Source organism: Branchiostoma lanceolatum, chromosome 6 (assembly GCF_035083965.1).
Source record: "Branchiostoma lanceolatum isolate klBraLanc5 chromosome 6, klBraLanc5.hap2, whole genome shotgun sequence".
NCBI lineage: Eukaryota > Metazoa > Chordata > Leptocardii > Amphioxiformes > Branchiostomatidae > Branchiostoma > Branchiostoma lanceolatum.
Window position 1 is genome coordinate 1,671,901 of NC_089727.1, and position 23,016 is coordinate 1,694,916.

General features: G+C 42.9%; 1 protein-coding gene across 7 annotated transcripts in view; it reads left to right on the forward strand.

Moving 5' to 3' along the window:
- The window catches only part of LOC136436118 (AF4/FMR2 family member 4-like), a 161,912-nt gene that overhangs the window by 133,510 nt on the left and 5,386 nt on the right, over positions 1-23,016 (forward strand). For 5 of the 7 annotated variants that reach the window (XR_010756007.1, XM_066429861.1, XM_066429864.1 and 2 more), the window contains exons 12-22: positions 9,907-10,166; positions 12,388-12,526; positions 13,555-13,805; positions 14,260-14,323; positions 15,010-15,152; positions 15,518-15,574; positions 16,233-16,316; positions 19,572-19,665; positions 21,605-21,663; positions 22,085-22,199; positions 22,631-22,781. Coding sequence is in view for 6 of the 7 variants with exons in the window: in XM_066429861.1 (XP_066285958.1) it covers positions 9,907-10,166; positions 12,388-12,526; positions 13,555-13,805; positions 14,260-14,323; positions 15,010-15,152; positions 15,518-15,574; positions 16,233-16,316; positions 19,572-19,665; positions 21,605-21,663; positions 22,085-22,199; positions 22,631-22,781 (1,417 nt within the window). In the remaining variant the exon portion in view is untranslated. The remainder of the gene's footprint in view (positions 1-9,906; positions 10,167-12,387; positions 12,527-13,554; positions 13,806-14,259; positions 14,324-15,009; positions 15,153-15,517; positions 15,575-16,232; positions 16,317-19,571; positions 19,666-21,604; positions 21,664-22,084; positions 22,200-22,630; positions 22,782-23,016) is intronic. The other 2 variants (XM_066429866.1, XM_066429867.1) reach the window with 2 other exon arrangements.

The following is a 23,016-nucleotide window of genomic DNA, read 5'->3' on the forward strand; positions in this document are numbered from 1 at the left end:
GACATCTTGAAGTAAAATGTGAGCTAGAGGACAAGATGAAAACATGAGAACAGGGCTGGGAAGGAAACTTGAATCTGACTACATATTAACTCCCTAAAACTGTGTGTACCAAGGTACAGACTTTCCATCAGACACTGTTAATCTTTTAATAAGTTTTAGTTCAATAAGTCATGTTTCAAAGATCCAGGAGCCAAGAAATTGAATTTAAAGGCATACTGGAGAAATTAAGCCAAATGACTGGGAATCGGAAAACTTGAGTCTGACTAGTCACTCCTTAAAACTGTGTGTACTTACCAAAGGTACAGACTTTCCTCACACACTCAAGTTTTCTGGTATTCATTTTTTAGTTTCATTGATCTGAGAACAAACCAATTAACCTTCTCCCTGCTGCCTAACCCTGTGACCAACAGAGAATTGGTAGCCTATAAGGGCTACTTCAGTGTGCTAAAGGTTAAGTAGGGATGTCCAGAAAGCCCACTGTGGGAGTGAGTGAGCCATGTTGAAGGGTGTTTCAAGCAGCCTCAGATTACCCAGCAGATGTGGCATGAAGGCAGGGGTTTGTAGTGTACACACAGGGCTCAAAATTCTTTTTTGGAAATAGGTGCACTGGTGCACCCAACCAAAAAAATTAGGTGCACAGAAAAACATTTGGGTGCACCACATCAAGGCATAAGTTTGATGCTACTGCCTCTCTTAAAAACTTCAATCCAGATTTCAAATTTCAACCAAGCAATACATCAAATTAAGTACAACGAATTGCTTTTTCTGATACTTACATTACAAGAATATTCTGTATGCTAGTGTACAAGATAACCATTACGGTTACCTTAGTACAGTACAAAATATCTAGGATGCACCAGTGCACCCACAGTCAAAAATTAGGTGCACAGCTCCAATTTTGGGTGCACACAGGTGCACATGCACCCACTATTTCCAGCCCTGGTCAGATTACCCAGCAGATGTGGCAGGGGTTTGTAGTGTACACAGGAGTTTGGCAGGTTTCCTCCTGGTGAGGGCAGTGGGCTGTAAATCATGCGGACCTGTGGCTGCACCTGTGGGAGGGGGAGGGGGGCAGGGAGGTCTGCCAAGTTAGCAGGGCTTTAGCAAAACTTGTAACACTTCAGGTAGTTGTAGTGGGCAACTTCAAGCCAACCGTACACACTCACGCCACATCGTCAGAAAAGACACTGGAGCCGCATATCCCTGTTTAGGATTTTATTCGAGCCCACACCGACAATTGTTTCGCCTTGCGTGTGGCTTTCTCAAGGAAACAGAGCTTGTTGTCAACATCACTTGAACTTGAAATCTAAGGCTTACAGTTTGAGGTCTTCTCTGACTGTTAAGCCCACAGAGAGATTTTCAGTAATTATAATATAAGGATGCAAGAAAAACCCACGATAGCACCAAAAAGAAGTTGTTTTATTGAGATACGTTACGTATATGGTAAATTTGTGTGCGAACACCTTCCAACTTCAGTTAGTGCTGGCGCAGCAATTTTGTTGGCAGCCTAAGCTCAAAACTGGTTATCAACATCTCTTTTAGATACAGGCGAGTCTTGAACAAAAAGGGCAAGAAAAGTTTGTAATGCCTTCAGAAAGAATTAAATGAAATGTAAAGGCATGTGTGTAGCAAGATTTATCAATTCAATTCGATGTGCACAATTGGTGCATGTCTGTTGATGTTGAGTAAGTGAGAATAATGGCTCCAGAATTAGAAGTCCCCTGCCCAGAGCCAGCTGCCTCACATCAACCCTGCCAGTTCAGGCCAGAGCGACACCCCTGATCTGATAGACCAGACAAACCTGTCCCTGGCTTCTTTCTCCTCCAAATTGTAACCACTGGTTGTGATGCTGGCATGCCAATTTGAATGCTGTAGTCCTATTTCCCATTCTGCATTGTCTTGTGTCTGGAAAGGATAGTTAGTATGATCTTTGTGCAGGAATGTTAAGCTTCTTTACTATTGAAGATTTCTATGTTGGCATGTGTGTCAAAACATCTCTGGTTGGAAAACGTTCAAAAATGTCCCTGCCAAATTGGGGCCACCTGTCAGCTTTGTCAGACCTAAACACTCAGGTGCCAGGGGGGGTTGCCATTTAGGCCTCACCAAGTTACTTAGCTGGTTCTTTGACATTTTAAAGCTACTTAGCTGGTTCTTTGACATTTTAAAGCAAGAGAATAGAAGGATGTAGAGGAAAGCTTCAATCTAACAATATTCAGTCCCTGAAACTGTGAATACCAAAATGCAGATTTTCCCTCAGAAACTGTTTTCATGGTAACATGGTGATCTTCCAGTTCTGCATTTTCATTTCTAAATCCAAGAACCAATAGATTGATTTGGTGTTGCCCAAGTCTGGGCCCTTTCTGCTGCCTCAGCAGGCAGCGCACAACTGTGTCTTCAGTTCCAATTATCACTCACAAAGCAGCGAGGCACAACATGTGTGGTGTGACCAGGCCAACAGAGAGAGGCAGGAAACAGAAGGGTCATGTCAACTCAGTTGCCCAGATTTTAAGTGTAGAAATCTGTGCAGAAATGTTCTTCTAAATTTAAACTCCTTTTGATACCCAATTCATTTTTACCTTCGCCGAGAAGGTTATGCAGAGGGTAGCGTTTGTATGTATGTATGTATGTATGTGTGTGTGTGTGTGTAATGTACAGCATAACTCGAGAAGGCTTCGATGGATTGTCTTGATATTTGGTAGGTGGGTAGGTCTTGATGAGACTTGGAAATGATTAGATTTTGGGTCCCCTAGCGGCTTGTTATGGTACTGCAGCCGAACTTCCTGTTTTGATATCTCGCGTTCTGGACATGCTATGGAACTGATTTTTGAGTGGTAGATAGCTCTTTGGACAGAGAGTAAGTGGTATGGGTTTGGGCCCCCTAGCGGCTTATTTGGAACTGCAGGAGCAGGTTTTGCATCTGACTTTGAAAGGAAATAACTCAAGAAGGGCGTGATGGATGGCAATGATTTTTGGTAAGTAGATAGCTTGAGTGATGATGAACATGATTAGATACTTTTTATGCAAATCAGTATCTAATTTGCATAATTAATGAGGAAAGTTTATACATCCGGCAAATTCCATGATAGGACTCTGAAACATGTGACATATGTAAGTGAGGAAGAGAGAAATATTAATTGATATGAACTATGCAAATGAAGACCTCATTTGCATAATTAATTAGAAAATACTATAACTCAAGATGGCCTTGATGGATGATCATGAATTTTGGTATGTTGATAGCTTGTGTGATGCTTAGAATGATTGGCCGATAATTATGCAAATCAGATTCTAATTTGCATAATTAATGAGGCAACTTTAAAAATCTGCTTTGTGCCATGATATGACTATTCGAATTGTAACTGAGGAAGAGAGGAATGTTGAAGATAGAAAATATGCAAATGTGGGTCTAATTTGCATACTTAAATGAGAAACTACTGGTAACTGACGGAAATTTCATGCATTTAATACTTTTTTTGTGGCATCGGGAAGTTATGTGAATGTGAACATCGATGAATCAAATTATGCAAATAAGGGCCTCATTTGCATAATTGATGATCAATATTAGCATAACATTCTTTGTTAAGGTCATAATTTGGACATGCCATATTTCAAGACAATCAACTGGTATGATTTATAATTGATGAGAAACACTCCTAATACGTCAGTCACAATGGTTAAAATCATTTGGCGAAGGTATGAGGTCGTGGAACTCTAGTTTTATTCATAATACAAGCAAATTTTAAAATGATGCATGTTCACAATATATAGAGAAATTGCCTTGGGTTTTATTCAGTTTTTTATTCAAATTGTTTATTCTATCAGTAAATTTGAACTCCTTTTGATACCCGATTTATTTATTTACAGTAATTACATTTATGATAGACTACAAGCTAATTGTAAAATGATTCACATTCACAATGTAAAGAATAAGAGAGAAATTGTTTCAAGTTTTATTCTGTTTTATTCAAATTGTTTATTCTGTCAGCAAATTCTACCCTTCAGTTTTTATTGCCCTGCCTGTTGTATATCACCTGTGTTAGCCCGAACACTACTCTGACCAGGCCTTGGCACAGCCGCCCCCAGCCCGGGTGGGGTTGGGCCCATTCCAGCTAAATGGAAACTTCAAGTGTTTGTTTTCCTCGTAAATTCTAGGCATTTAAGAGGATGCCTTTTAGCTGCACTGTGATGTTTGTGCCAATTTTTTTTTTTTCAATTGACATATGTACAAAAATTTATATTTGTACATATTTACAATAATTGCACAAATTTACAAAATTACAATAATGCTATACAGGGGCCATTCCCACTGGCTTTATTTGCTAGGGTTCGACAGGTTTTTTTTAATCCCCCACTGAATTGTCTGTGCTAGGGTTTCTTCCCTTGTGCCAATTTCCCTACCTTAGACATTTTCTCCACATTCTTACCTCTAGAGTCCTCACTTCAATTTCAAACATTAAAACAAATAACAGAATACCATCGTAATACTACTTCCAAAGCCTGTGATCAGAAAGTAGGTTAGATAAAAGGCACTTTATCCGAGAGTCACTCTAAACGAAGCAACTAAAGCCCTCTTAAATGGATATGCATATGTAAAAAGGGTACATGTGAACTCAGAAACGAGTGCGTCATCTTTCGACTCGTTGTGACATTTGAAAAGTTCAACTGAGGTTGTTGCCCCCCGGGCAGAGCTAGGAAACCTTCACTAGATTCCGTCTGTTCCTGGTGGCATTTGGAGTCAGCTTGTCAAGGATCCACATCAGTCTGCCAGTTAGGACTACATGTGAACCCTACAGTTTACCGAGCCTCCTTCCATTGATAAGACTGAAGAACTGCCTCTACACTACAGATAGGCCACACCATAGCAATGTGTTAGTTCTCAGATTTAGAAAGTAACACCTACTTTGCTGAAAGATCAAATTATAGTCGTTGGGGGAAATCTGTACCACAGTATGAGGGAGTGATTCAATGAATACAGTCAAATAGATTTAGTCATGGTTTGGCTTTTAGACAATAGATACAGCCAGGGATGCCAAAGTAGCATTTGCCGGTATTACAAATGGCTAGTAAATAAAATTTTCCTCCCAGCCTTCTGTTTTCATGCTGTCCTTTTCCTTAAATTTACTCTGAAATATCTGAGAATCAAGGAAATGGTCGGTGTACGCTGGACACACTTGAAGCCTTGCCTCTCCACTAAAGCCTTGGCCCACTTCCTCCCTAAGAACCAGCGATTATAGGTCCACTTTGAGCCAGCAGCAGGCATCAGTGCCTCACTCAGAGCACCGCCTGTGTTTACCACCACACTGAGCCTCCTGAAGGGTGTCACACGAGCTTTCTGTTGTCACCGAACCTCTCTGTCTTAAAAAGCCGGCTTTGGTCTTGGTCTTGACCTTTTACTTCTTGCCTCACCTGTCACTCCACCTGAACCTCTCGGGTGTGTTCCTGCTCACCTGTTGTTGACAAGTCCTTTATTTTTACCTGCGTGGCTTTCCCCACATTGCTGTACCGTGAGGGTTTTGAGAGGGTCGCCGGCTCTGGTGCCTCGGCACTAATCCGCCGCTCAAGCGAACAGAAGGAGAGCGGATTAGAGCCGGATTAGCGCGGGTGAGGAGGCCTGTATCAGCGGGGGCCGGCTGTGAAACACGAGCCGGGTCAGGATCAGAGCGCAGACGAGGCTGTGTTTACCGTATTGGCTATGAGAGGCTGTTAAGCACGGGGATTAGCCCTTAGCTGTGATGCTAGAAATTCTTCCCGACCGTTTTTCACTTCACACTGCTCTGAGCAGGCGGCTTGGCAGGAGAAGGGACTGTAACAGGAATAACTGTATATGCAAAGTCAAATTCTTCAAATTCACACTTTGAAGTCTACAATCCTAAACCCATAGTCTATTTGTTCCTTTTGCTTGTGCTTAAGCAGTGAGTTTGGCAGTAGAAGCAATTGTAACAGGAGTAACTGTCAAATTCTTCAAACAGGCACTTGCCGAAAATTTGAGGTCTGCAACCCTAAACCTATACATGTAGTCTGTTCATTCCTTTTACTTGTGCTATGCTTGGCAGGAGAAGACATTACAAGGCTTGAAATCCCCACCTGCAATCTGAAAGAAAGAAAATTTGATACTGCAGGAACAACAATTGCAATTTGGATAAACGAAAAATAGAAATTTATTTGTGAGTTCATGGTCAAAGGCTAATTGCACGTACATGGTAGAGACATTTTGTTTGTACTGGTTTATTCAATGACATGTACAGTATATGACAGCCTCGCAAGCACCGTTGGTTGCCTGAATTGCACTCTGGTTTTCAATATTACAGTAACAGACTCCATTACAGTTCATGCAGAACATAGGAGATATGCCGCGACAACGGACAATTGACTGACATTTTCGTAGTAGAAGACTTAAGTCTAAACAAATACATTTGTACTACTTAAGAGAATGCAGGCTTCGTATTATGCATAAAATATTGCAGGAAACAGATAAAGTATTTCCATCCCTTAATTGTACTAACAAGAGTAGCTGTGACGGCCCTGTCAAATTCTTCAAATAGTCAGCTTGCCAAAAATGCACAGACTGATGCTCTAGACCCATCATGTCTTTGTCACTGTGCTTATGTTTTAAGGCCACACCAATCAATATCTTTGGTTATCAGACATTTTAAAGTAAAAATCTGCAAGCGGAAAACTTAAATCTGAATTTCGCTACCTGAAATTTTTTTCAAAGATTAAAGATCAGTAAGAGTACATAAGAAAAACTGAAACTTGACTATATTTATTCACTGAAACTATATGTTCCAAGGTTACAGATTTTTCCCTCAGACTGTTTTAAGTTGATCTTGTAGTTCAGTCTGTTCAGGTGTGAAATGCAAGAAACAACCAATCGAATTGGTATGGCCTTCTGTTTGGAAGCCATTAATTACCACAGTGGTGAAGCTTGAGTAACTCTGAGCATTCACACCACCATCTAACTGGTTAAACATGTTTGGGAACAGGAGTAGCATAACAACACATCAGGCATGGAAAAGCCTCTACGTTGTAACAAGTGGATTACAATCATGGCCTTACAGTTACAGTGCCATCTCAGCAGGAGCCACCTATCATGTTTGAGTAGAACTGCAGTCATCTTTTAATCAATCGTTTCTGCACTTGATATGGACAGTGGGGGTAATGATAGCTTTCCTTCCCTGTGATTAACCTCCACCTGCTGAGGGCCAGTTTGCTGACCCATTTTGTATTAGTTACAGGGTAACTCAGCAGTATGGGGGTTAAAGCATCGCTCAGCATTAGGCGTTTTATGAAGATTAAAGTGGGTTCTTAGATTTAGGGCAGAGAGCAGGAGAGTTTGTTTTATCGCACATAAACCAGACAGAAACACCTTTAAGGAAGGTTACAGAGTACAGGGCTTCTTAGTCACATCTGTGGAAAGATTTCTGGGAATCTTGTTAAGAAACTCCTTTCCATGAAATTTTAGGGATTTAATCATCGGAAAGTGTTCACAAATTAGTTCTGGTGCTGATTGATATTACGTTAAGCTCCTAACAGCCCTTAGTGTGATTTACTGATGTTAAGAGTAATTTATCAACCCTGTAATTTCCCACTCTGACACCAGGGGGAGCTCTTATGGCCCTCGAGAGATTGCCCGTGCCGTAATTGTGTAATAACTTTCAACTTTACACTCCAATCAGTTGTCTGATTAATGTATTCAGCTTGCTTCAGATAGATGTTGATTTTCTGGGGGTAACATTAGGTCTATGGTTGCATTATGTAAGGCTGGCATTTTAATGCGGTATAATCTTGGCTGTGGCAGGTATTTATATAAATGTTGTAATTTGTGCAGGCACTTTGTACCATCATTTATTCACAGTTGCACTGATCTTGAAATTGAATGTGCACGTTGGGAGTTCAAATAGTGTCTATTTCTCTTGTGCTGGTACAGATTATAGATTATATATGAAAGGAGAAGGAAAACAATTCTGGTATCATGTCTTGCCAGACAACTGTGATGATTCTATTCTGTTCTTTGTGAAACTTTTCAAGCTAAAGATTGTGGAAGTTGAACTTAAAGTCTTTATGCCCTGTTTTTTCCACTATCAACATCTCTGGCATATCAGGGGATTGGGACCCAGGACCTCTGGGTTCTGGGCCTAACACCCAAACATTTTTTTTTAATGGTCAGAAATTACGCGCAATGACAGCCTTTCTAGCGCTGAATTGATGCAGGGTTTACAGGTTTTACATAATACACTACATACAGTCAAACCTGCCCAGGCAACCACCTTTTCAACGCGACCACCTGGCCATGGCGACCGCTTTTTCTCGGTCCCGAAAATTTTCCCCATAGGCACAAGCATTAAGCTGCCTGTCCAAGGCGACCACCTGTCCAACGTGACCGCGACCGCCACGAATTGGGACCGCACAGAGCACAATCACTGCCCATGGCGGCCGCCTAATTTTCAAGCGTGTGGTGACATCGGATCATTTTGCTGTCGGATTTCACGGAAATGTTTTCAAGACTTTGAAGGACAAAAATAAGGACAAAAATACATGGAATAGCAATGTTATAGCATCTATTCCTCCATGAAGTGTTTTAATAAAACGTTCCCCCTATAAATATTGTAAAGACAAATGTTTGTGATGTTGTTGTGCCTATCGTAATCTTATAGTTTACCGCAAACTCAGTTCGGTTTAAACTCAATTTTCAAAACGAATACGTAGTGCATGGCGTCAAAAGGTCAGATTTCGCAGAAACTACTATCTATTTCTTGTATTTTCAACAAAAATCTGTCTGTGTCTTACTAAATTCCGCCGAAAAATGACTTCGCGGCGGGCAAAACGTCGGGCGAGAAATGTTGTTCCTTGGTCCCGGCGCCATCTTGGATTTTGGCACGGCCCGGATTTGGCGTACCACTGACCTTTCTAAAACACGTTGCTTTTGTGTATGAACATTTACGAATACTCTAATTATTAATTAAAATTAATATTCTTATTTTCTTTTTATTTCCATGAATCTCACAAACCTTTATTGGACGGTGTGCGTTCTGCTGCACTGACTTACCTTTCGATGCGGCGCAGCCCGACGAAATCACACCGTTCCGTTTTCATCTTTAGTTGTCAGATCGAAAACTTTTTGCCCCTTTTATCCAGCGGTCGGCGCCCCAAAAAAGGCTGGGGTCAGCAGGTGTTTTCTAGGGATTTGTCTTAGGCCTTAAAACTTCGATGATGTGCGTGTGTCTGAGTGTGTACTATTTAATGTAACGTGTGAATGCGGGAGGGCGCTGCGATCATCGAGGCAACCATTGTTTTGTAGTCAAAATTATGACAAAAATTTATACACGATGTAGCTGTATACAATTATTACGACGATAACAGAAAATGTAATTTTTGTAGGATCTTTCTGTCAATGAGAATTGAACCTGGTGGGGGTCATGTTGTCTAAATTCACATAATTTTCCATCCATTCACGTACTGTATTGAAAACCTCGACCTGGAAACATGTGAGTGGAATCCTCTTCATGGCGACCACCTGTCCATCGCGACCGTTTTTGCTCGGTCCGCCGGGTGGTCGCCTTGGGCAGGTTTGACTGTATACATATACACATATACATATCTTATCCACACTTGCATTATGTGGAATTGTCGCAAGGGTCTGGGCGGCTGCCATTCGGCGCCACCAGGTGACCTCAATACGACCTTCCCCAACCGAAGTTAGGTACCCATTTACACCTGGGTGGAGTGAGGAAAGTCGTGTAAAGTGCCTTTCCCAAGGGCACAACATCGGTGACATGACAGGATTCGAAGTCGGGACCTCTTGGTTCTGAGCCGGACGCTCTGCCGTTGCGCCACACGACCCCACTTACAGTAACATGATGTTTTATTTGTTTATTTGTTAATTTATTTACCGTGTGTTTTTTCCAGGCGGATACGACAGGAGCCAGTACCACGGAGGAGGTTCATACGAAGAGGCCAAAGAAAGAAAAGGAGACGACGACAGATTCCAAAGCAACGCCCACCCGAAGTCTCCCCACCCCCACAAGAACAGTCCCTACCCCTGCCACCAGCCTCAGCACCCCCACAAGAAGCCTCCCCACCCCCACGAGAACCCCCACCCAGGCCACCCCCACCAGGACCACTCCAACAAGAACCCCTCCAAGCAGTAGACAAGACACTGAGAAAGGGTAAGACATCTATTTAAAGACATCTGTTTACATCTATTTCTTTAATTTGTAGAGATTTTATATGTAACTTCCGTACACAAAATGAAGCGTTTACCTTCAAGCTTTCAATCAGTCTGCTGATCCCTCTCAAGTTGAAGAGTACGGAAATGAACAACATGGAAATGAAACCCTGTTGCCGCAATGTTGGATATCAAACCCTTAGAAACAACCATCCTCTTCTAGTTGCCCTGTAAGCCATAGGGTGAAGCAGTGGCTAGCTAGGTCAGGTAGTGGATTTAGTCCCAATGCTGAGACATGGCAACATGCTGTTCTGAACTCCTTAAGATGAGCATGAATAGTCGGGTCTATAGCTGCGTCTAAGCACACCATTCTTTACGGATCTAGCATAGATCCCATAGAATTGCAGATTCCTAAACCATTAGAATTAATGTACTGGTCTGAGAGCTATCAGCCTTTTTTAGTTGACTCATCCGGCCCCTACAACAGTAACAGAATGGCAGCACAGAAGCCTACCTGCCTGTGCTGTATGGGAACACACATCAAGCCAAAACCCAGGATTACAGCACTTGAGTCCCAAGCCAGGCCGTTAATGTTATCTACCCTGTAGGTTGCCCCGACCCAAAGCCTGCAGGTTTTCCCAGACAATTGGCCCAAGCCAGGCTGATATTGGCTGCACGCTTCATTTGGCCTGTGGAAGCCCACCGATATCTGCTGCCTGATCCCATCAGGGAACGCCTGTAGGTTCATCTCCCCATCTAGAACCTCATCAAGACCACTTGATGTAGGGAGGGCTTTAGGTCTCATTCCTGTATAACTCTGAGTGGGTACCCTAAAAGAGTCCGTTGTCCAAAAAATGAACGGCTGCATGAACGTGTGTTTATATCGGTGGGAAATTCTCTTTTAGCCAGCCCGACTGATCTCAAGCGTCAAAGTGATGAAAGCTTGTTTGTAACCGAAGAAATTAACAGGTAAAGTTCGGCAGCCGCGAGCGAGGTCGCACGTCCACAGCCGGACATTGGCGGTAATTCGGTCGATCACTTTCAGCTGGAAAGTGCCTATTTTGGGGGTTTAGCTAAGTGCCCTTTGTAATTGCCATAAAAAGGTATTGTATGCCAACTGGTATTTGGTAATTTTTTCCAATGATCTAGGGTAGATGAGCTCAACAGAGAATGAATGACATCGGTGCATTTCCTATAGCTTCATTATGAACGCGCCCATGTAAAATACGTTTTATATCATGTAAGCCTTTGGGGCGAAAAAACTGGTGAATGAGACCTTTACCAGTGTGATCCCAGGTCACTCCAGGATCCTGGCAGTCCCTCACAGTCCAGGTTCAATTTAGGAGTAGCCTGTCCCCGAGGAGCGGAGCCGCCCAGGCGGATAATTACACATCATGCAGCCTGTAGTCTGATCAGCCCTGGTCTGTAATAATGACTTCTCTTCCACGTCACCGCCTTCCTGTGGCACATGTACAGAAGCAGGGCTTGAAAGTCGTCTTTGGGTAAACGTGTAACTTACCTAGAAATGGCACCCACAGTAGAAAAATTAGGTTGGTGCGCAGCTCCAATTTTGGGTGCATAAATGTGACTTGACTTACTTGACTTATGTCGAGTGCCAGTCTTCCTCCGCCACTTGAACCACTCTGCCAGCCCAGAAACGTAATGTGCAGTGTACATTATGTACCCAGTATTTGCATACAATGCAGTTCCATTCTAGTCCAGGCACCATCCTCTGTAGGAACCGTTAGCTCAATCTTTTCGCTTGCTAAGCATGAATGGTCAGCAAGCAAAGAGACTGAGCCAGCGTTTACTACAGACAGGGAGGTTATACGGTTTTATCTCCATATAACCTCCTTGCTACAGAGGATGGTTCTCAGGCAAGTTCCATCTCTTGCTCTTAATGATATCTGAAGCAAAGATGATGTCTTGAGCATGACAAGTTGCAGTTCTTTGTATATCTTTCTGACACACTCAAATCAAGATTTCCTAGGTCTACCATGACCTCTGTTGCCTGGCAACTGCATCTTGGTGATGGTGTTGATGCAGCCACTGGCTCGTTCAATGTGTCCGTACCACTGGAGTCAGCAAAACTGCAGCACTGAGGCGATGCCCACAACACCAAGTTTAGCATGCAGAGTAACTGACGGTATCTCAACCTATTCCCAAAAATGAATTACGATCCCTGATCTTGTTCCTAACCCTTGTTCCCTCCCCCTCTCCAGGAGGGGCTCCGCCCGTCGGTCCAGCGTGAGCAGCACGTCCAGCCGGCTCAGCGAGGAGAGCGCCAAAACCGACCGCTCCACGAAACGGAGGAAAGTCGAGCGACAAACTTCGCAGGAATCCAGCAAGAAAAAGGAAAAGGTTCGACTTTGTTTAATCTTTTGGTGCTCAGACTGCTGCTGTTTTCAATTGGTTTATTTTGATATTTGTTTTGAATATTTGTTTGTTTTGTAAGAATTTTGTACCTGTAAGGCTACACCAATTTAATTTCTTGGTTCACGGATTTGTTTTGAAATTTTAGCAACAAAAAAAATCATGAAAACAGAAGGCTGGGGTGAAAACTTGCACCTGACCCTGTTCACTCCCTGAAATTGTGTGCACCAAAGTACAAACTTTCCTCTGAGATTCTGTTGTCCTGTTGATTTTCCAATCTAGCATTTTTTTTAAATTCTGTTAACCAAGAAATTAAAATGGTGTGGCCTAAGGCTTAGTCACAAGCTTGTTTAAGATTCTCAATGAGAAGGTAGACGTACTGTGTGTAAAATTTTTGTATTATCTGTAAGGCTTAGTCACAAGTTTGTTTAAGTAGGTGAAGTAATTCTCAATGAAAAGTTAGACATACTGTGCATACTACATAGTCATTGTCATATGCCACTTCGGGCATACATAGCTCAGTGGTTGATAATTTCTTCTTTTTGTGTTGTTTATGATTTGATGTTTTGTTTATGTTTTTGTCTGATGCTTTTGCACGCACCCTGCACTCACACGTACACACACACACACAGTTCACAGCCCAGTGTAACTTGCCCACCGTAGACATAGCCAGCCTGTCATGTATCAATAGCCATGGCGCAGTAGAAAAATCGTTGTTTCCTGAAACTCAACGTATTGTAGAATGGAACTCGTTGTCAAGTGTAGTACTAGTAGGGGCCTTTTCGTTAGATGGCTTTGAACAGCAGTTGGAGTTACATGTAGATAAGAACGATTTAGGTGTGACAGGTCGTTCAGCTTGATGGCTGCGAAGCTGGTTTGCTATGCCAAAAGTCAGTTATACCGGTGAACAGTCCATACTCAGATTCCGGTACGTTGCATGGGCGTACGCGCCAGGCCTCTCCGAGACTGCCCCCAGGCAGTCCCTCCCTCACGCCCGCCCTATTCACCCTTCACAGAAAAGCAAGAAGACACCCAAAAAACAAGTGCCTTCCCGTTGCCAGGACTGGGACGCGCCTCCCGTTATCGTCCCCGAGCACAGCCAGAACGGCGTCACCGCAGAGATCGTTGCCAAGGCGACGAACGGTCACGCGGCGGGGAGCCAGTGGGGGGAGCTGGCGGCCGGTCAGGCGGGCGGCAAGACCTGGGACAGACACGACCCGCGAGGGGACATTCCGTACTTCAACAGCAAGACAGATGTGGAGGATAGGTGAGCATGTTAGTCAGGCGCATCGTAATCATGTATTAATCATGTATGATGTAGTGATATGTTACTAATAGGCACATGTTGATTATGTGGTGATCACATATTGATCACATGTTAGTCACAATCATGTTAATGATGTGATGACATGTTAGGCAGATGTTATTAACATATTACTCACTATGACAGGCGATGCCTAGTATGAGCACATGTTGATCATGTATTGATCACATTTCAGTCACATGTTTGGCACATACATTTCATGGTTTGATGTTATCAACATTCGTAATTAGTAATTATCGTTATTGTGACAAACTGAAAACAAAAAAATAAAAAACATCATTTATTCCTGGATGTGTCCCAAATGTCTGGATATACATGTCTCCTATTCTGAATGCTGTAATCTTAAGACTTGAGGATGAATGTGTCATCTTAAGGATCTGTCTTCCTCCCCCCTCAGGCCGCTGTCTGCAGATCACTACTTAACAGAAGCCAAAAACCTCAAGCATCTTGCTGACGGCTTGGTAAGTCCTACTGACGTTACGTTTAACAAGAAAGCAAACTGAATCGAAAGATCAGGACCTCATGCTACATGTATATTCATATGTGTACATGTGTGTATATATCATGCAAAGTAAATGCTGTGAGGTTGTCCAACAATAAATGTAGAAGGGAGACAATGACATATGTCTGTTGGATGTTTAGACGAGGCCATAGAGTTGCTAGGCGAACTTGATATGAACCAGTCAAACCAGTCCAAAAAGGCCACTCGGGAAACCTATAAAATCTGGTCTGTTTGGACAGGTGGTCACTTTAGACAGGATCCTTATAATGCCTGTGAAAATTATTCAAGGGACCTCGAAAGAGTGGCCACATTGGCCAGGTGGTCCTTATGTAGAGGTGGTCACTTGTACAGGGTTGACTACAGTATATAATGACCATGTGGTCTTTTTGTAGAGGTGGTCACTAGTACAGGTTTGGTATTATACAGCTGAAGCAATGTTGTAGAGGTGGTCACTAGTACAGTTTTGACTGTATATCAATGGCCAGGTGGTCCTTATATAGAGGTGGTCACTTGTACAGATTTGACTACATTTGTATATGGCAATGGCCAGGTGGTTCTTATATAGAGGTGGTCACTTGTACAGGTCTGATATTGTACAGCTGAAGCAGTGAAACAAATAGTGACCAGTTTGTGTTTCTTCTTCAGGCGGACAAGAATCAGAAGACGCTGACGTACGTGGACGCAGTGCTGTACTTCATCCAGTGCGGCAACGCCATGGAGAGCGATCCGCACTTGTCCGAGTCCAAGTCCCCCTCAACGATGTACTTAGAGACAGTGGACCTCATCAAGTAAGTGTCTTAAGTACCTTATGTGGATTGATGTATGGTGTGTAAGAGTGTCTTATGCGCCTCTGTGTTGTAATGCATGGTGTAAGTGAAAGGACTGACATTATTACAAATCTGGACTTAAAAAAAACAAGACATTTTGAAATTGCAGAGAAAAATGCGAGCAACTTTCAATTTGGCAAGTTTGTAGGTACATTTGTACTATGAATTGCATGTTTTGTTTCAGTTTTAGAGGATATATAAAAAGCTTTTATAAGATTTCTTTCTCTTTTTTTGTTTGACACTGTCTTCCATACATGTATGCACACATCCGTCTGCCACATTAACAAAACACACATTCATACCCTCTCCCCTCCTCCCCTCCCCAGAAAAATGTGTCAAAAGTATTACAAGCACCTTTTTGACTGCAGAACTTTGGATTGGAGGTACACAATGCACATTGTAATGATATATGGTGTCTGGTGGGATAGACTCTATAACAGCTAATGGATTGGGTTTAACCAATATGTCTGTGACAGTCTTTAGTTGGGTTGTGACATGTTCTTGGCTGTATTTGATATACCTATAGGGGAGTTGGGCATACATGTAAAAAAAGGCTACTCAGAAGTTGCAAATCCTTCTATCTATCTGTTTATTTGTCCATTCATTTATTCATTCATTCAGTTATTCATTTATTTATCCATTCTGTCACTTATTCCTGACATTCATTCATTCGTTTATTCATTCATTCATCCTTCATCATGTATTCATTCGAGATAACAGCATGCACATTTTTGTTTAAATGGCTTTGCACATCTGCACGTTTTGTAGGAAACACTGAAATAATGAAACATACATGTATGTACAGTCAGACCTGGCCTCAGCAACTACCCCAGGGACTGATGAAAATAGCTGCTTAGGACAGGGAGAGGTGAACTAATGTGAAAATGGACTGGACTGTTTTAGTGTGCCTTGTGACTGAGGGTGGTTGCCTGCGCCAGGCTAGACTGTACGTGAGCACATAATGTTCTACAATAACCCCATTATCCCCATGTTGTCCTGTTAGTCCGTGTACTGTGTTTATAACGTGTTTGTTGTTCGCAGGTTCATACTGAGGTTCAACAGTCACCACATGCACAACCAGAGTCAGGACCAGACCACTTCAGACAAGAAACTTGCAGTCCTGTGGTAAGGAACTACAACTTCTTCTACTCACTTTCTCACCCTAGCTGGGTTCCTGAAAGACATTTTCACTCAGTCTATATGGCGAAAAACACTCTAAGTCATATGCAATGTTCAACAGTCCTGTGGTAAGGCACTTCAAGTTCAACTTGTTCTACTCAATTTAACCCCTGCTTCTGCTATTGGTTCAGTCAGTCCTCATTCTTAGGGAGTCAAGCTGGTCTCAATCTTGATGTTTCTGACTCAGAGAGAAGTGTTGCTGTTCCAGTGATTGTTAGTTCATTGACCAGAAGTACCAGTGGTCCCTTGGCCTTACCCCGAGTACAGTTGTTAGAAAAAAAATCGCTCTGTGATTTCTCTTTTAAGTTTTTCCACACCATTTGATGTATATACTATAGGGCTGTGTCTATCTCCATTTCTTTAGCCCTATGGCCACACAGTTGTACAAGCACTACAGCAGGGTAGGGGATCGACCAAACAATTATCGGCCAGCTAGTTTGTAAAGTCTTACTGTAAACAGCAAATCATGAATGACCTTCAGCAAAGTCACCCCCCTCCCCCTTTCCAACCGCTGCTTGGAAGTGGAAGCCCTTCAGAGTGATGAGAGACAAATGCATTACCTCTGAGGGCCCACAGACTTCCAAGCTCTGCCAAATTACACCATCAGACCAAATTACACCATCAGACCGCTTGTCTAAACATTCTGCAATCCACCAGCACTGCTGGCATCATGTGTGCTCTGTTGCTAGGAGACCGTTGTTGATTGACACTTGTTTGATGTGGAAGTAGGTCTGTCATCAGGCCACAATTAGTCGGTTCTTTGGTTTGAACTGAAAGATCAACTAGAGGCCAAGGGAAAAAGTCTGTACTTTGGTACACACAGTTTAAGGGAGCGTATGTAAATATGAGAGAGAGAGAGTGAGTGAGTGAGTGAGTGAGTGAGTGAGTGAGTGAGTGAGTGAGTGAGTGAGTGAGTGAGTGAGTGATGTAGATATCCCAGAATCAAGAAAGCAAACTTAAATGGTTTTAGCAGCCCAGACATTGTGATATCTTCCTTGCAAATCAAAGAAAAGTTTATGTTCTCACAGCCTCACGAAAAGTTCATGAAAAAGCCACCAACTGTTAAACTGACAAAGTTTGAAATTCATGACCTCAACCCGACCTCGTGTGTAAGGCAAGACGGCCCTCCTGTTAGAAGACTCAGGAACCTGTTCCCTGCTTCATCACTTCCAGTTGTGCCAGGCTGCCCAGTCCGCCTCCTGACCCACCATCACTTTGAACACGGCCTGCCAGCCTTAGATCATCCACTTACCCTCATTAACGACCAGCAGGACCCATCATCTGAGCCATGTTTCACATTACCCACATCCCCTTATTTACTGCTGGGTGGAAACCTACCCTGAATGTCGGGTCATCAGGCTGTAAGGTCGCCTTGTTGTCACTCCCAGGGTTAGAGCCAAGTGTTGCGACCTCTAGCCTCAAGGTCACCTTGTCATTTATTACAGGTCGGTTTTGTAGAATATCTGGCTCTTTTGAGACTGTCCAGAAGGGTCGGCGGTGGCTCTGAGTTGTGATTTAGCTAAATGAGTCCACATGGAAAGGCACTTTCAGGAGGCTTAGAACTTGATGAAATTTACAGGGAGTTGAGAAATCCACTCAGTAAGGTCAAATAGATCTCTCCTGCTGGCCATTCAGTGGTTGACCTTTGCTCCCAAAGGCCTTAGAGGGGGTTATCGACAATTGATAGATGGGATGGAGCTTATTGGATGGTCAACAAAGGGATTATAGATGTCAGCGCCTGTTTAGAGCCTTGTTCCTCTTGTGGGAAAAAGGGATCCCTGGGCTGGTATTGATTACACAGAGGTCAAAGTCGCATCTAAATTTATTCCTTTATCTGATGGAGGCAGGAAGGCAGGAGGTTCATTTCCTGCGAGGCTGACAAGAAACATTCCCGAGTTGGTCTGTGTTGTAGCAACAGGGAGATGTTGGTTATAGATACAGTACAAGGCCTTAGTGACAGAGAGCTTCTTCTTCAAAACACTCAAGACAGAGGGCCTCTATTCATGAATCCTGCGGCCTGGCCAACTTATTTCCTTGCTTCTGGGGCATTTTTAAACGGAACATTCAACATGAGGGAAACTTGAAGCTTACCATTTTTGCCCTCAGAAACTATGTGAACCAAGTGTACAGACTTTCTCCTCAGACTTTGTTTTCATGGTAATTGTCCAGTTCCAGTTCAGCATTATTTCCTAAGTCCAAGATGGAGGAAATGACATTGGTATGGCTTGACCTGTGTGACCCGGGTCGTGACCTGGGTGGTGTACGATGTCACAGAATGTCACATGGGAAAAGTGGTGACCTTCAGAAAGTCACCCCTGTGTTGACCTTGGGCGGCCCAGATCTGCCAGGACTAGTTTGTTTATTTTTACTAGAGGGGGGAGGAATGTAAACACAGAGGGCCTGGGGTAATTTTGACTTTGTGGTTCAAGCCAGGGCAAGTAGACATCTCTGTTATGGGTAATGATAAAGATAGTCCCGTAGTCTTTTTTAGGCCGTAGGGGCAGCGGGTTGTTATCCACTGTGTCTAGGGCACGGTGTTTGAAGGCGGAGCCAATCCCTCACCTTCCACTGCCTTTTACCTCCCCAACCGAAGTTAGGAACCCATTTTTACACCTGGTGGAGGGAGAAAATTTGTGTTAAGTGCCTTTCCCAAGGGCACAACATCGGTGGCATGTCAGGGGATTCAAACCTAGGACCTCTGGATTCTGGGGCAAGCACCCTAACCATTACACCAATACAATGCCACAAATAAATACACTATAGTGTTGTGCTTAGAGACAGCCCAGTTGTTGTTCTACTGGTATTAGCAACAGTCTGTGTGATGCTTATCATCAACGCAGTTGGAAGGGTTTTCTCTGGATGGGCTCTAGACAATATCTCTTCTTAAAGGTTTCTTGAGACATTGTCTGACCTCAATGGTCTCCATTGACAGATTTTTGAGACACAGTCTCATCATATAGGTCTCCTTGTGCATTTTCTTGAGATGTTATCTGACCTCAGTAGTTTCCATGGACAGATTCTTGAAACATTGTCTGACCTGAAATAACTTCAGCAAGCCAAGACTTAGACTAAACAAGTACCAATCTTGTTTTCCAGTCACCTACATGTACACATGCACCGACCTGATGAGGTAAATCACATGTATAAAATTGATGCAGTTTGAAACAGGGATGTTCTAAACCTCGACAATTTGTTTTCCAGCCTGAGATGTCAGTCGCTCTTGTACATGAAACTCTTCAAGCTGAAGAAAGACTATGCCATGAAGTACTCTAAAGCTCTGACTGACCATTTTAAGGTAAGGGACGCTCCTTCATGCTCTGTTATTATCTTCGCCGAGTACTTGTACTCGGGGAAGATTATGTTTTCGGTTGAAAAATCTGTTAGGTGGGTCTGTATGTATGTCAGGAGCATAACTCAAGAAAGCTTCGATGAATCTTTATGATTTTTGGTAGGTGTGTAGTGGTTGTGCCAAGGAAGGTCAAGTTCGAAAATGGTTCCCCTTGCGTTTTTTAACAGTACTGCAGTGGACTTTGAATTTTTTTGTGTTTGTATGTAGGCAAAAAAAGTGACGGAAACGTTGATGGATCTCCATAATTTTTTGCAGGTATGAAGATGTTGTAAAAACGGAGGTCAAGTTCAAAAATGGTTCCCCTGGGATTTTCCGTTGGTACTGCAGCGGGCTTTGTGTGGATCTGTATTTGTATGTCGCCAGCATAACTCGAGAAGCTGTCGATGGATCTGTATGATATTTAGTGGATGGGTAGGGTTTACAGAAAGGAAGGTCAAGTTCGATAATGGGCCTTCTAGCGGGTACTTAAGGTACTGCAGCGGAGCTTCAAAATTTTGGGGTGTATTTTCTGAAAGTGCTATGGTCATGATTTTTGTGTGGTAGATAGTTCATGCTATAGGAAGTAAGTTGTGAAAGTTTGGGCCCCCTAGCGTCTTGTTTGGAACTGCAGTGGAAGTTTTTGTTTTGACCTTCGGACATGAATAACTTGAGAAGGGGTCGACAGATCGTCGTGATGTTTGGTATTCAGATAGCTCAGATGGTGCTTTACATAATAAACGACTAATTAGGCGAATCAGGATATAATTGGCATAATTAGTAAGGAAAGTTTGATGTATTTCATATTGGGACCCTGAAACATGTGACGGTTTCCCAGAAAACAGGTCTTACAAACAGATGGCCTGGGAAAGTAGGTCAAATAAACAAATAGAGCACAGCACTGCTCTCCAAGCAGAGGTGTGGGTCCGGCTGTTTTTTCACATGTTTAGTTTAGGCATGTTTGTCCAAAGGACGTTGGCAACATAACGAAAAGGGGACAAAATAGAAAGCCCGACAAAACACCTAAAAGCACGTCAAAAACACGGCTCTGCTTTTAATAGAGCACATTGCTCCAGAACTGCACCACTGCTAGGTACGGTTAAGTCACATTTACTATGTCTTTCAAAATGTGTATGACATGGAATAAAGATTTATTCTATTCTTATTCATATATATTGACTGCACCATTTCATCGTCACATTCAACTTACGACACTGCAATTTCAAACCTTTGAAGGCCCATAATTTCAACATACGCATTTTTTTCATGGCCAGTTTTAACATATATCAGCACACAAGACACTTACATTGTACGCTAGTCCTGTACCACCAAATGATTTTTAACCCTATCCCCCCCCTCAAAACTTACAAACAGCACATGGTGTATGATCAAATTTTCAGGGGGTGATATCAAAGCATGTGAATATGAATCACTATCCATAATAAGCCTTGATTATTTGGCGAAGATAATGTGTTCGAGGAACTCTAGTTGTTATTGTTATTACTTCACCCACAAGGTGGTACATGTATTATTTTGGCTTGTGCATGTGCATGTATGCATGCATGGGTCTTATCTGCACTGCAGTTTTTGTCCATTCTGCTAGAGGGGGTGAAGTACTGTTGTACCATGTACATGTGTGTCTTATCTGCACTGCAGTTTTTATACGTTCTGCTAGAGGGGGTGAAGTACTGTTGAATCTTGTACGCATTGCGTGTGCACGCGTGCATGTTTCTTGTCTGCGCTGCAGTTTTTGTACATTCTGCTAGAGGGGGTGAAGTCAAGTCAGATCACCTTGTTATTCTGTTTTGATGTATTTGTGGTGAAAACCTTGGAGGCTGTAGCTCACTAGCGAGTTAGTAAAAATTGTTGTCATGGTTTCTGATGGATTTCCTTTTCTTTTTAAATCCAGAACCCTCCCAAGAACACACAAGTCCCTTCACCTTACCAGCACAACTGGAACGGTGCAAGGTGAGTTACGTCATATTTATCACACATCTATATGTGCAAGGCTATCATCTACATTTGTATCTAATTGTCTTATACACCAGGATTTATTTCAATGGACTTAAAAAGCAAACTTAAGTACATATTGACATGTGACAACCCCTGCATGGTACACATAGGAAAATATATTAAAAATTGTCTAGACGATATAAATTCCTCCAATGATTGTAAGAACCCATTCGAAACCCATACAATACACTCTTGTATTAGGTAGATTAGCCCTTACATATATACAGAACTGTAGTTATGTACCAGCCATACTTTGTACATTGTACAATTGTTGCGCAATTAAGTTATCTATCTATGAGTAGTTAGCAATGGAGTTCAGACAAGTTTGTTTCCATACAATGTAATAACCTTTCTGTTTCTGTCTTCCCCACCCCAGGGGTACAGGGACCCCCTCCCCCATGTCCCCCACCCCCTCCCCCGCAGGCAGTGTTACATCGGTGGGGTCCCAAGGCAGCAACAACGGAGACCTCACGCTCAACACACCTACACAGGTCAGGGTTGTACTGTTACAGTAATTCTTGATTAGTTAACGGTAACTTAATTTAGCTACTTAAACGGTCACTACTCAACCGCTAAAATTTTCATTGCAAATATTTGATCGCGAACACTTGAGGCAGTGATGTTTGTCCCCATCGTTAAAATTGAATGCAGTGAACTACTCCCTTTCCCACCAAACACCAAAATTACCAACCGCAATATTAAGGGGATTTACAGTATGAAATATTCTATAGTATAGCCTATGAGTACTGATGGTAACACTAACAGCCCTATGTTCGGACAACCTTGTTTCCTGACGGCCCTTTGTTCCGACAGGACCCTTACTCTTTCGATAAGTGTGGTGAGTTCTTTATCATGCTCGAGGTATGGCCCTTCGTTTAATGTCCTATCTTACACTCATCTTCTCCCTCCTTCCTCCCTACAGAACAAGCTGAGTAACGGCACGTCGGCCAGCAGTGTGACGATTCCCCAGAGGATCCACAGCCTGATGCAGGAGCACATCAAGATCACCAACCACCTGCTGTACAGCCAGGACCTGTGGGAGCAGGCCAACACACTCGCACAGGACAACCCAGGTGGGTCATGGGTTCTAGTCCCAGCACTCTAGAACATTACACACACTCGCACAGGAGAACCCAGGTGGGTCATGGGTTCTAGTCACAACACTCCAGAACATTACATTACAGGCCAACACACTCGCACAGGAGAACCCAGGTAGGAAAGGGAGTCATGGGGTCTAGTCCCAGCACTCAGAACATTACATTACAGGCCAACACACTCGCACAGGACAACCCAGGTAGGAACAGCAGT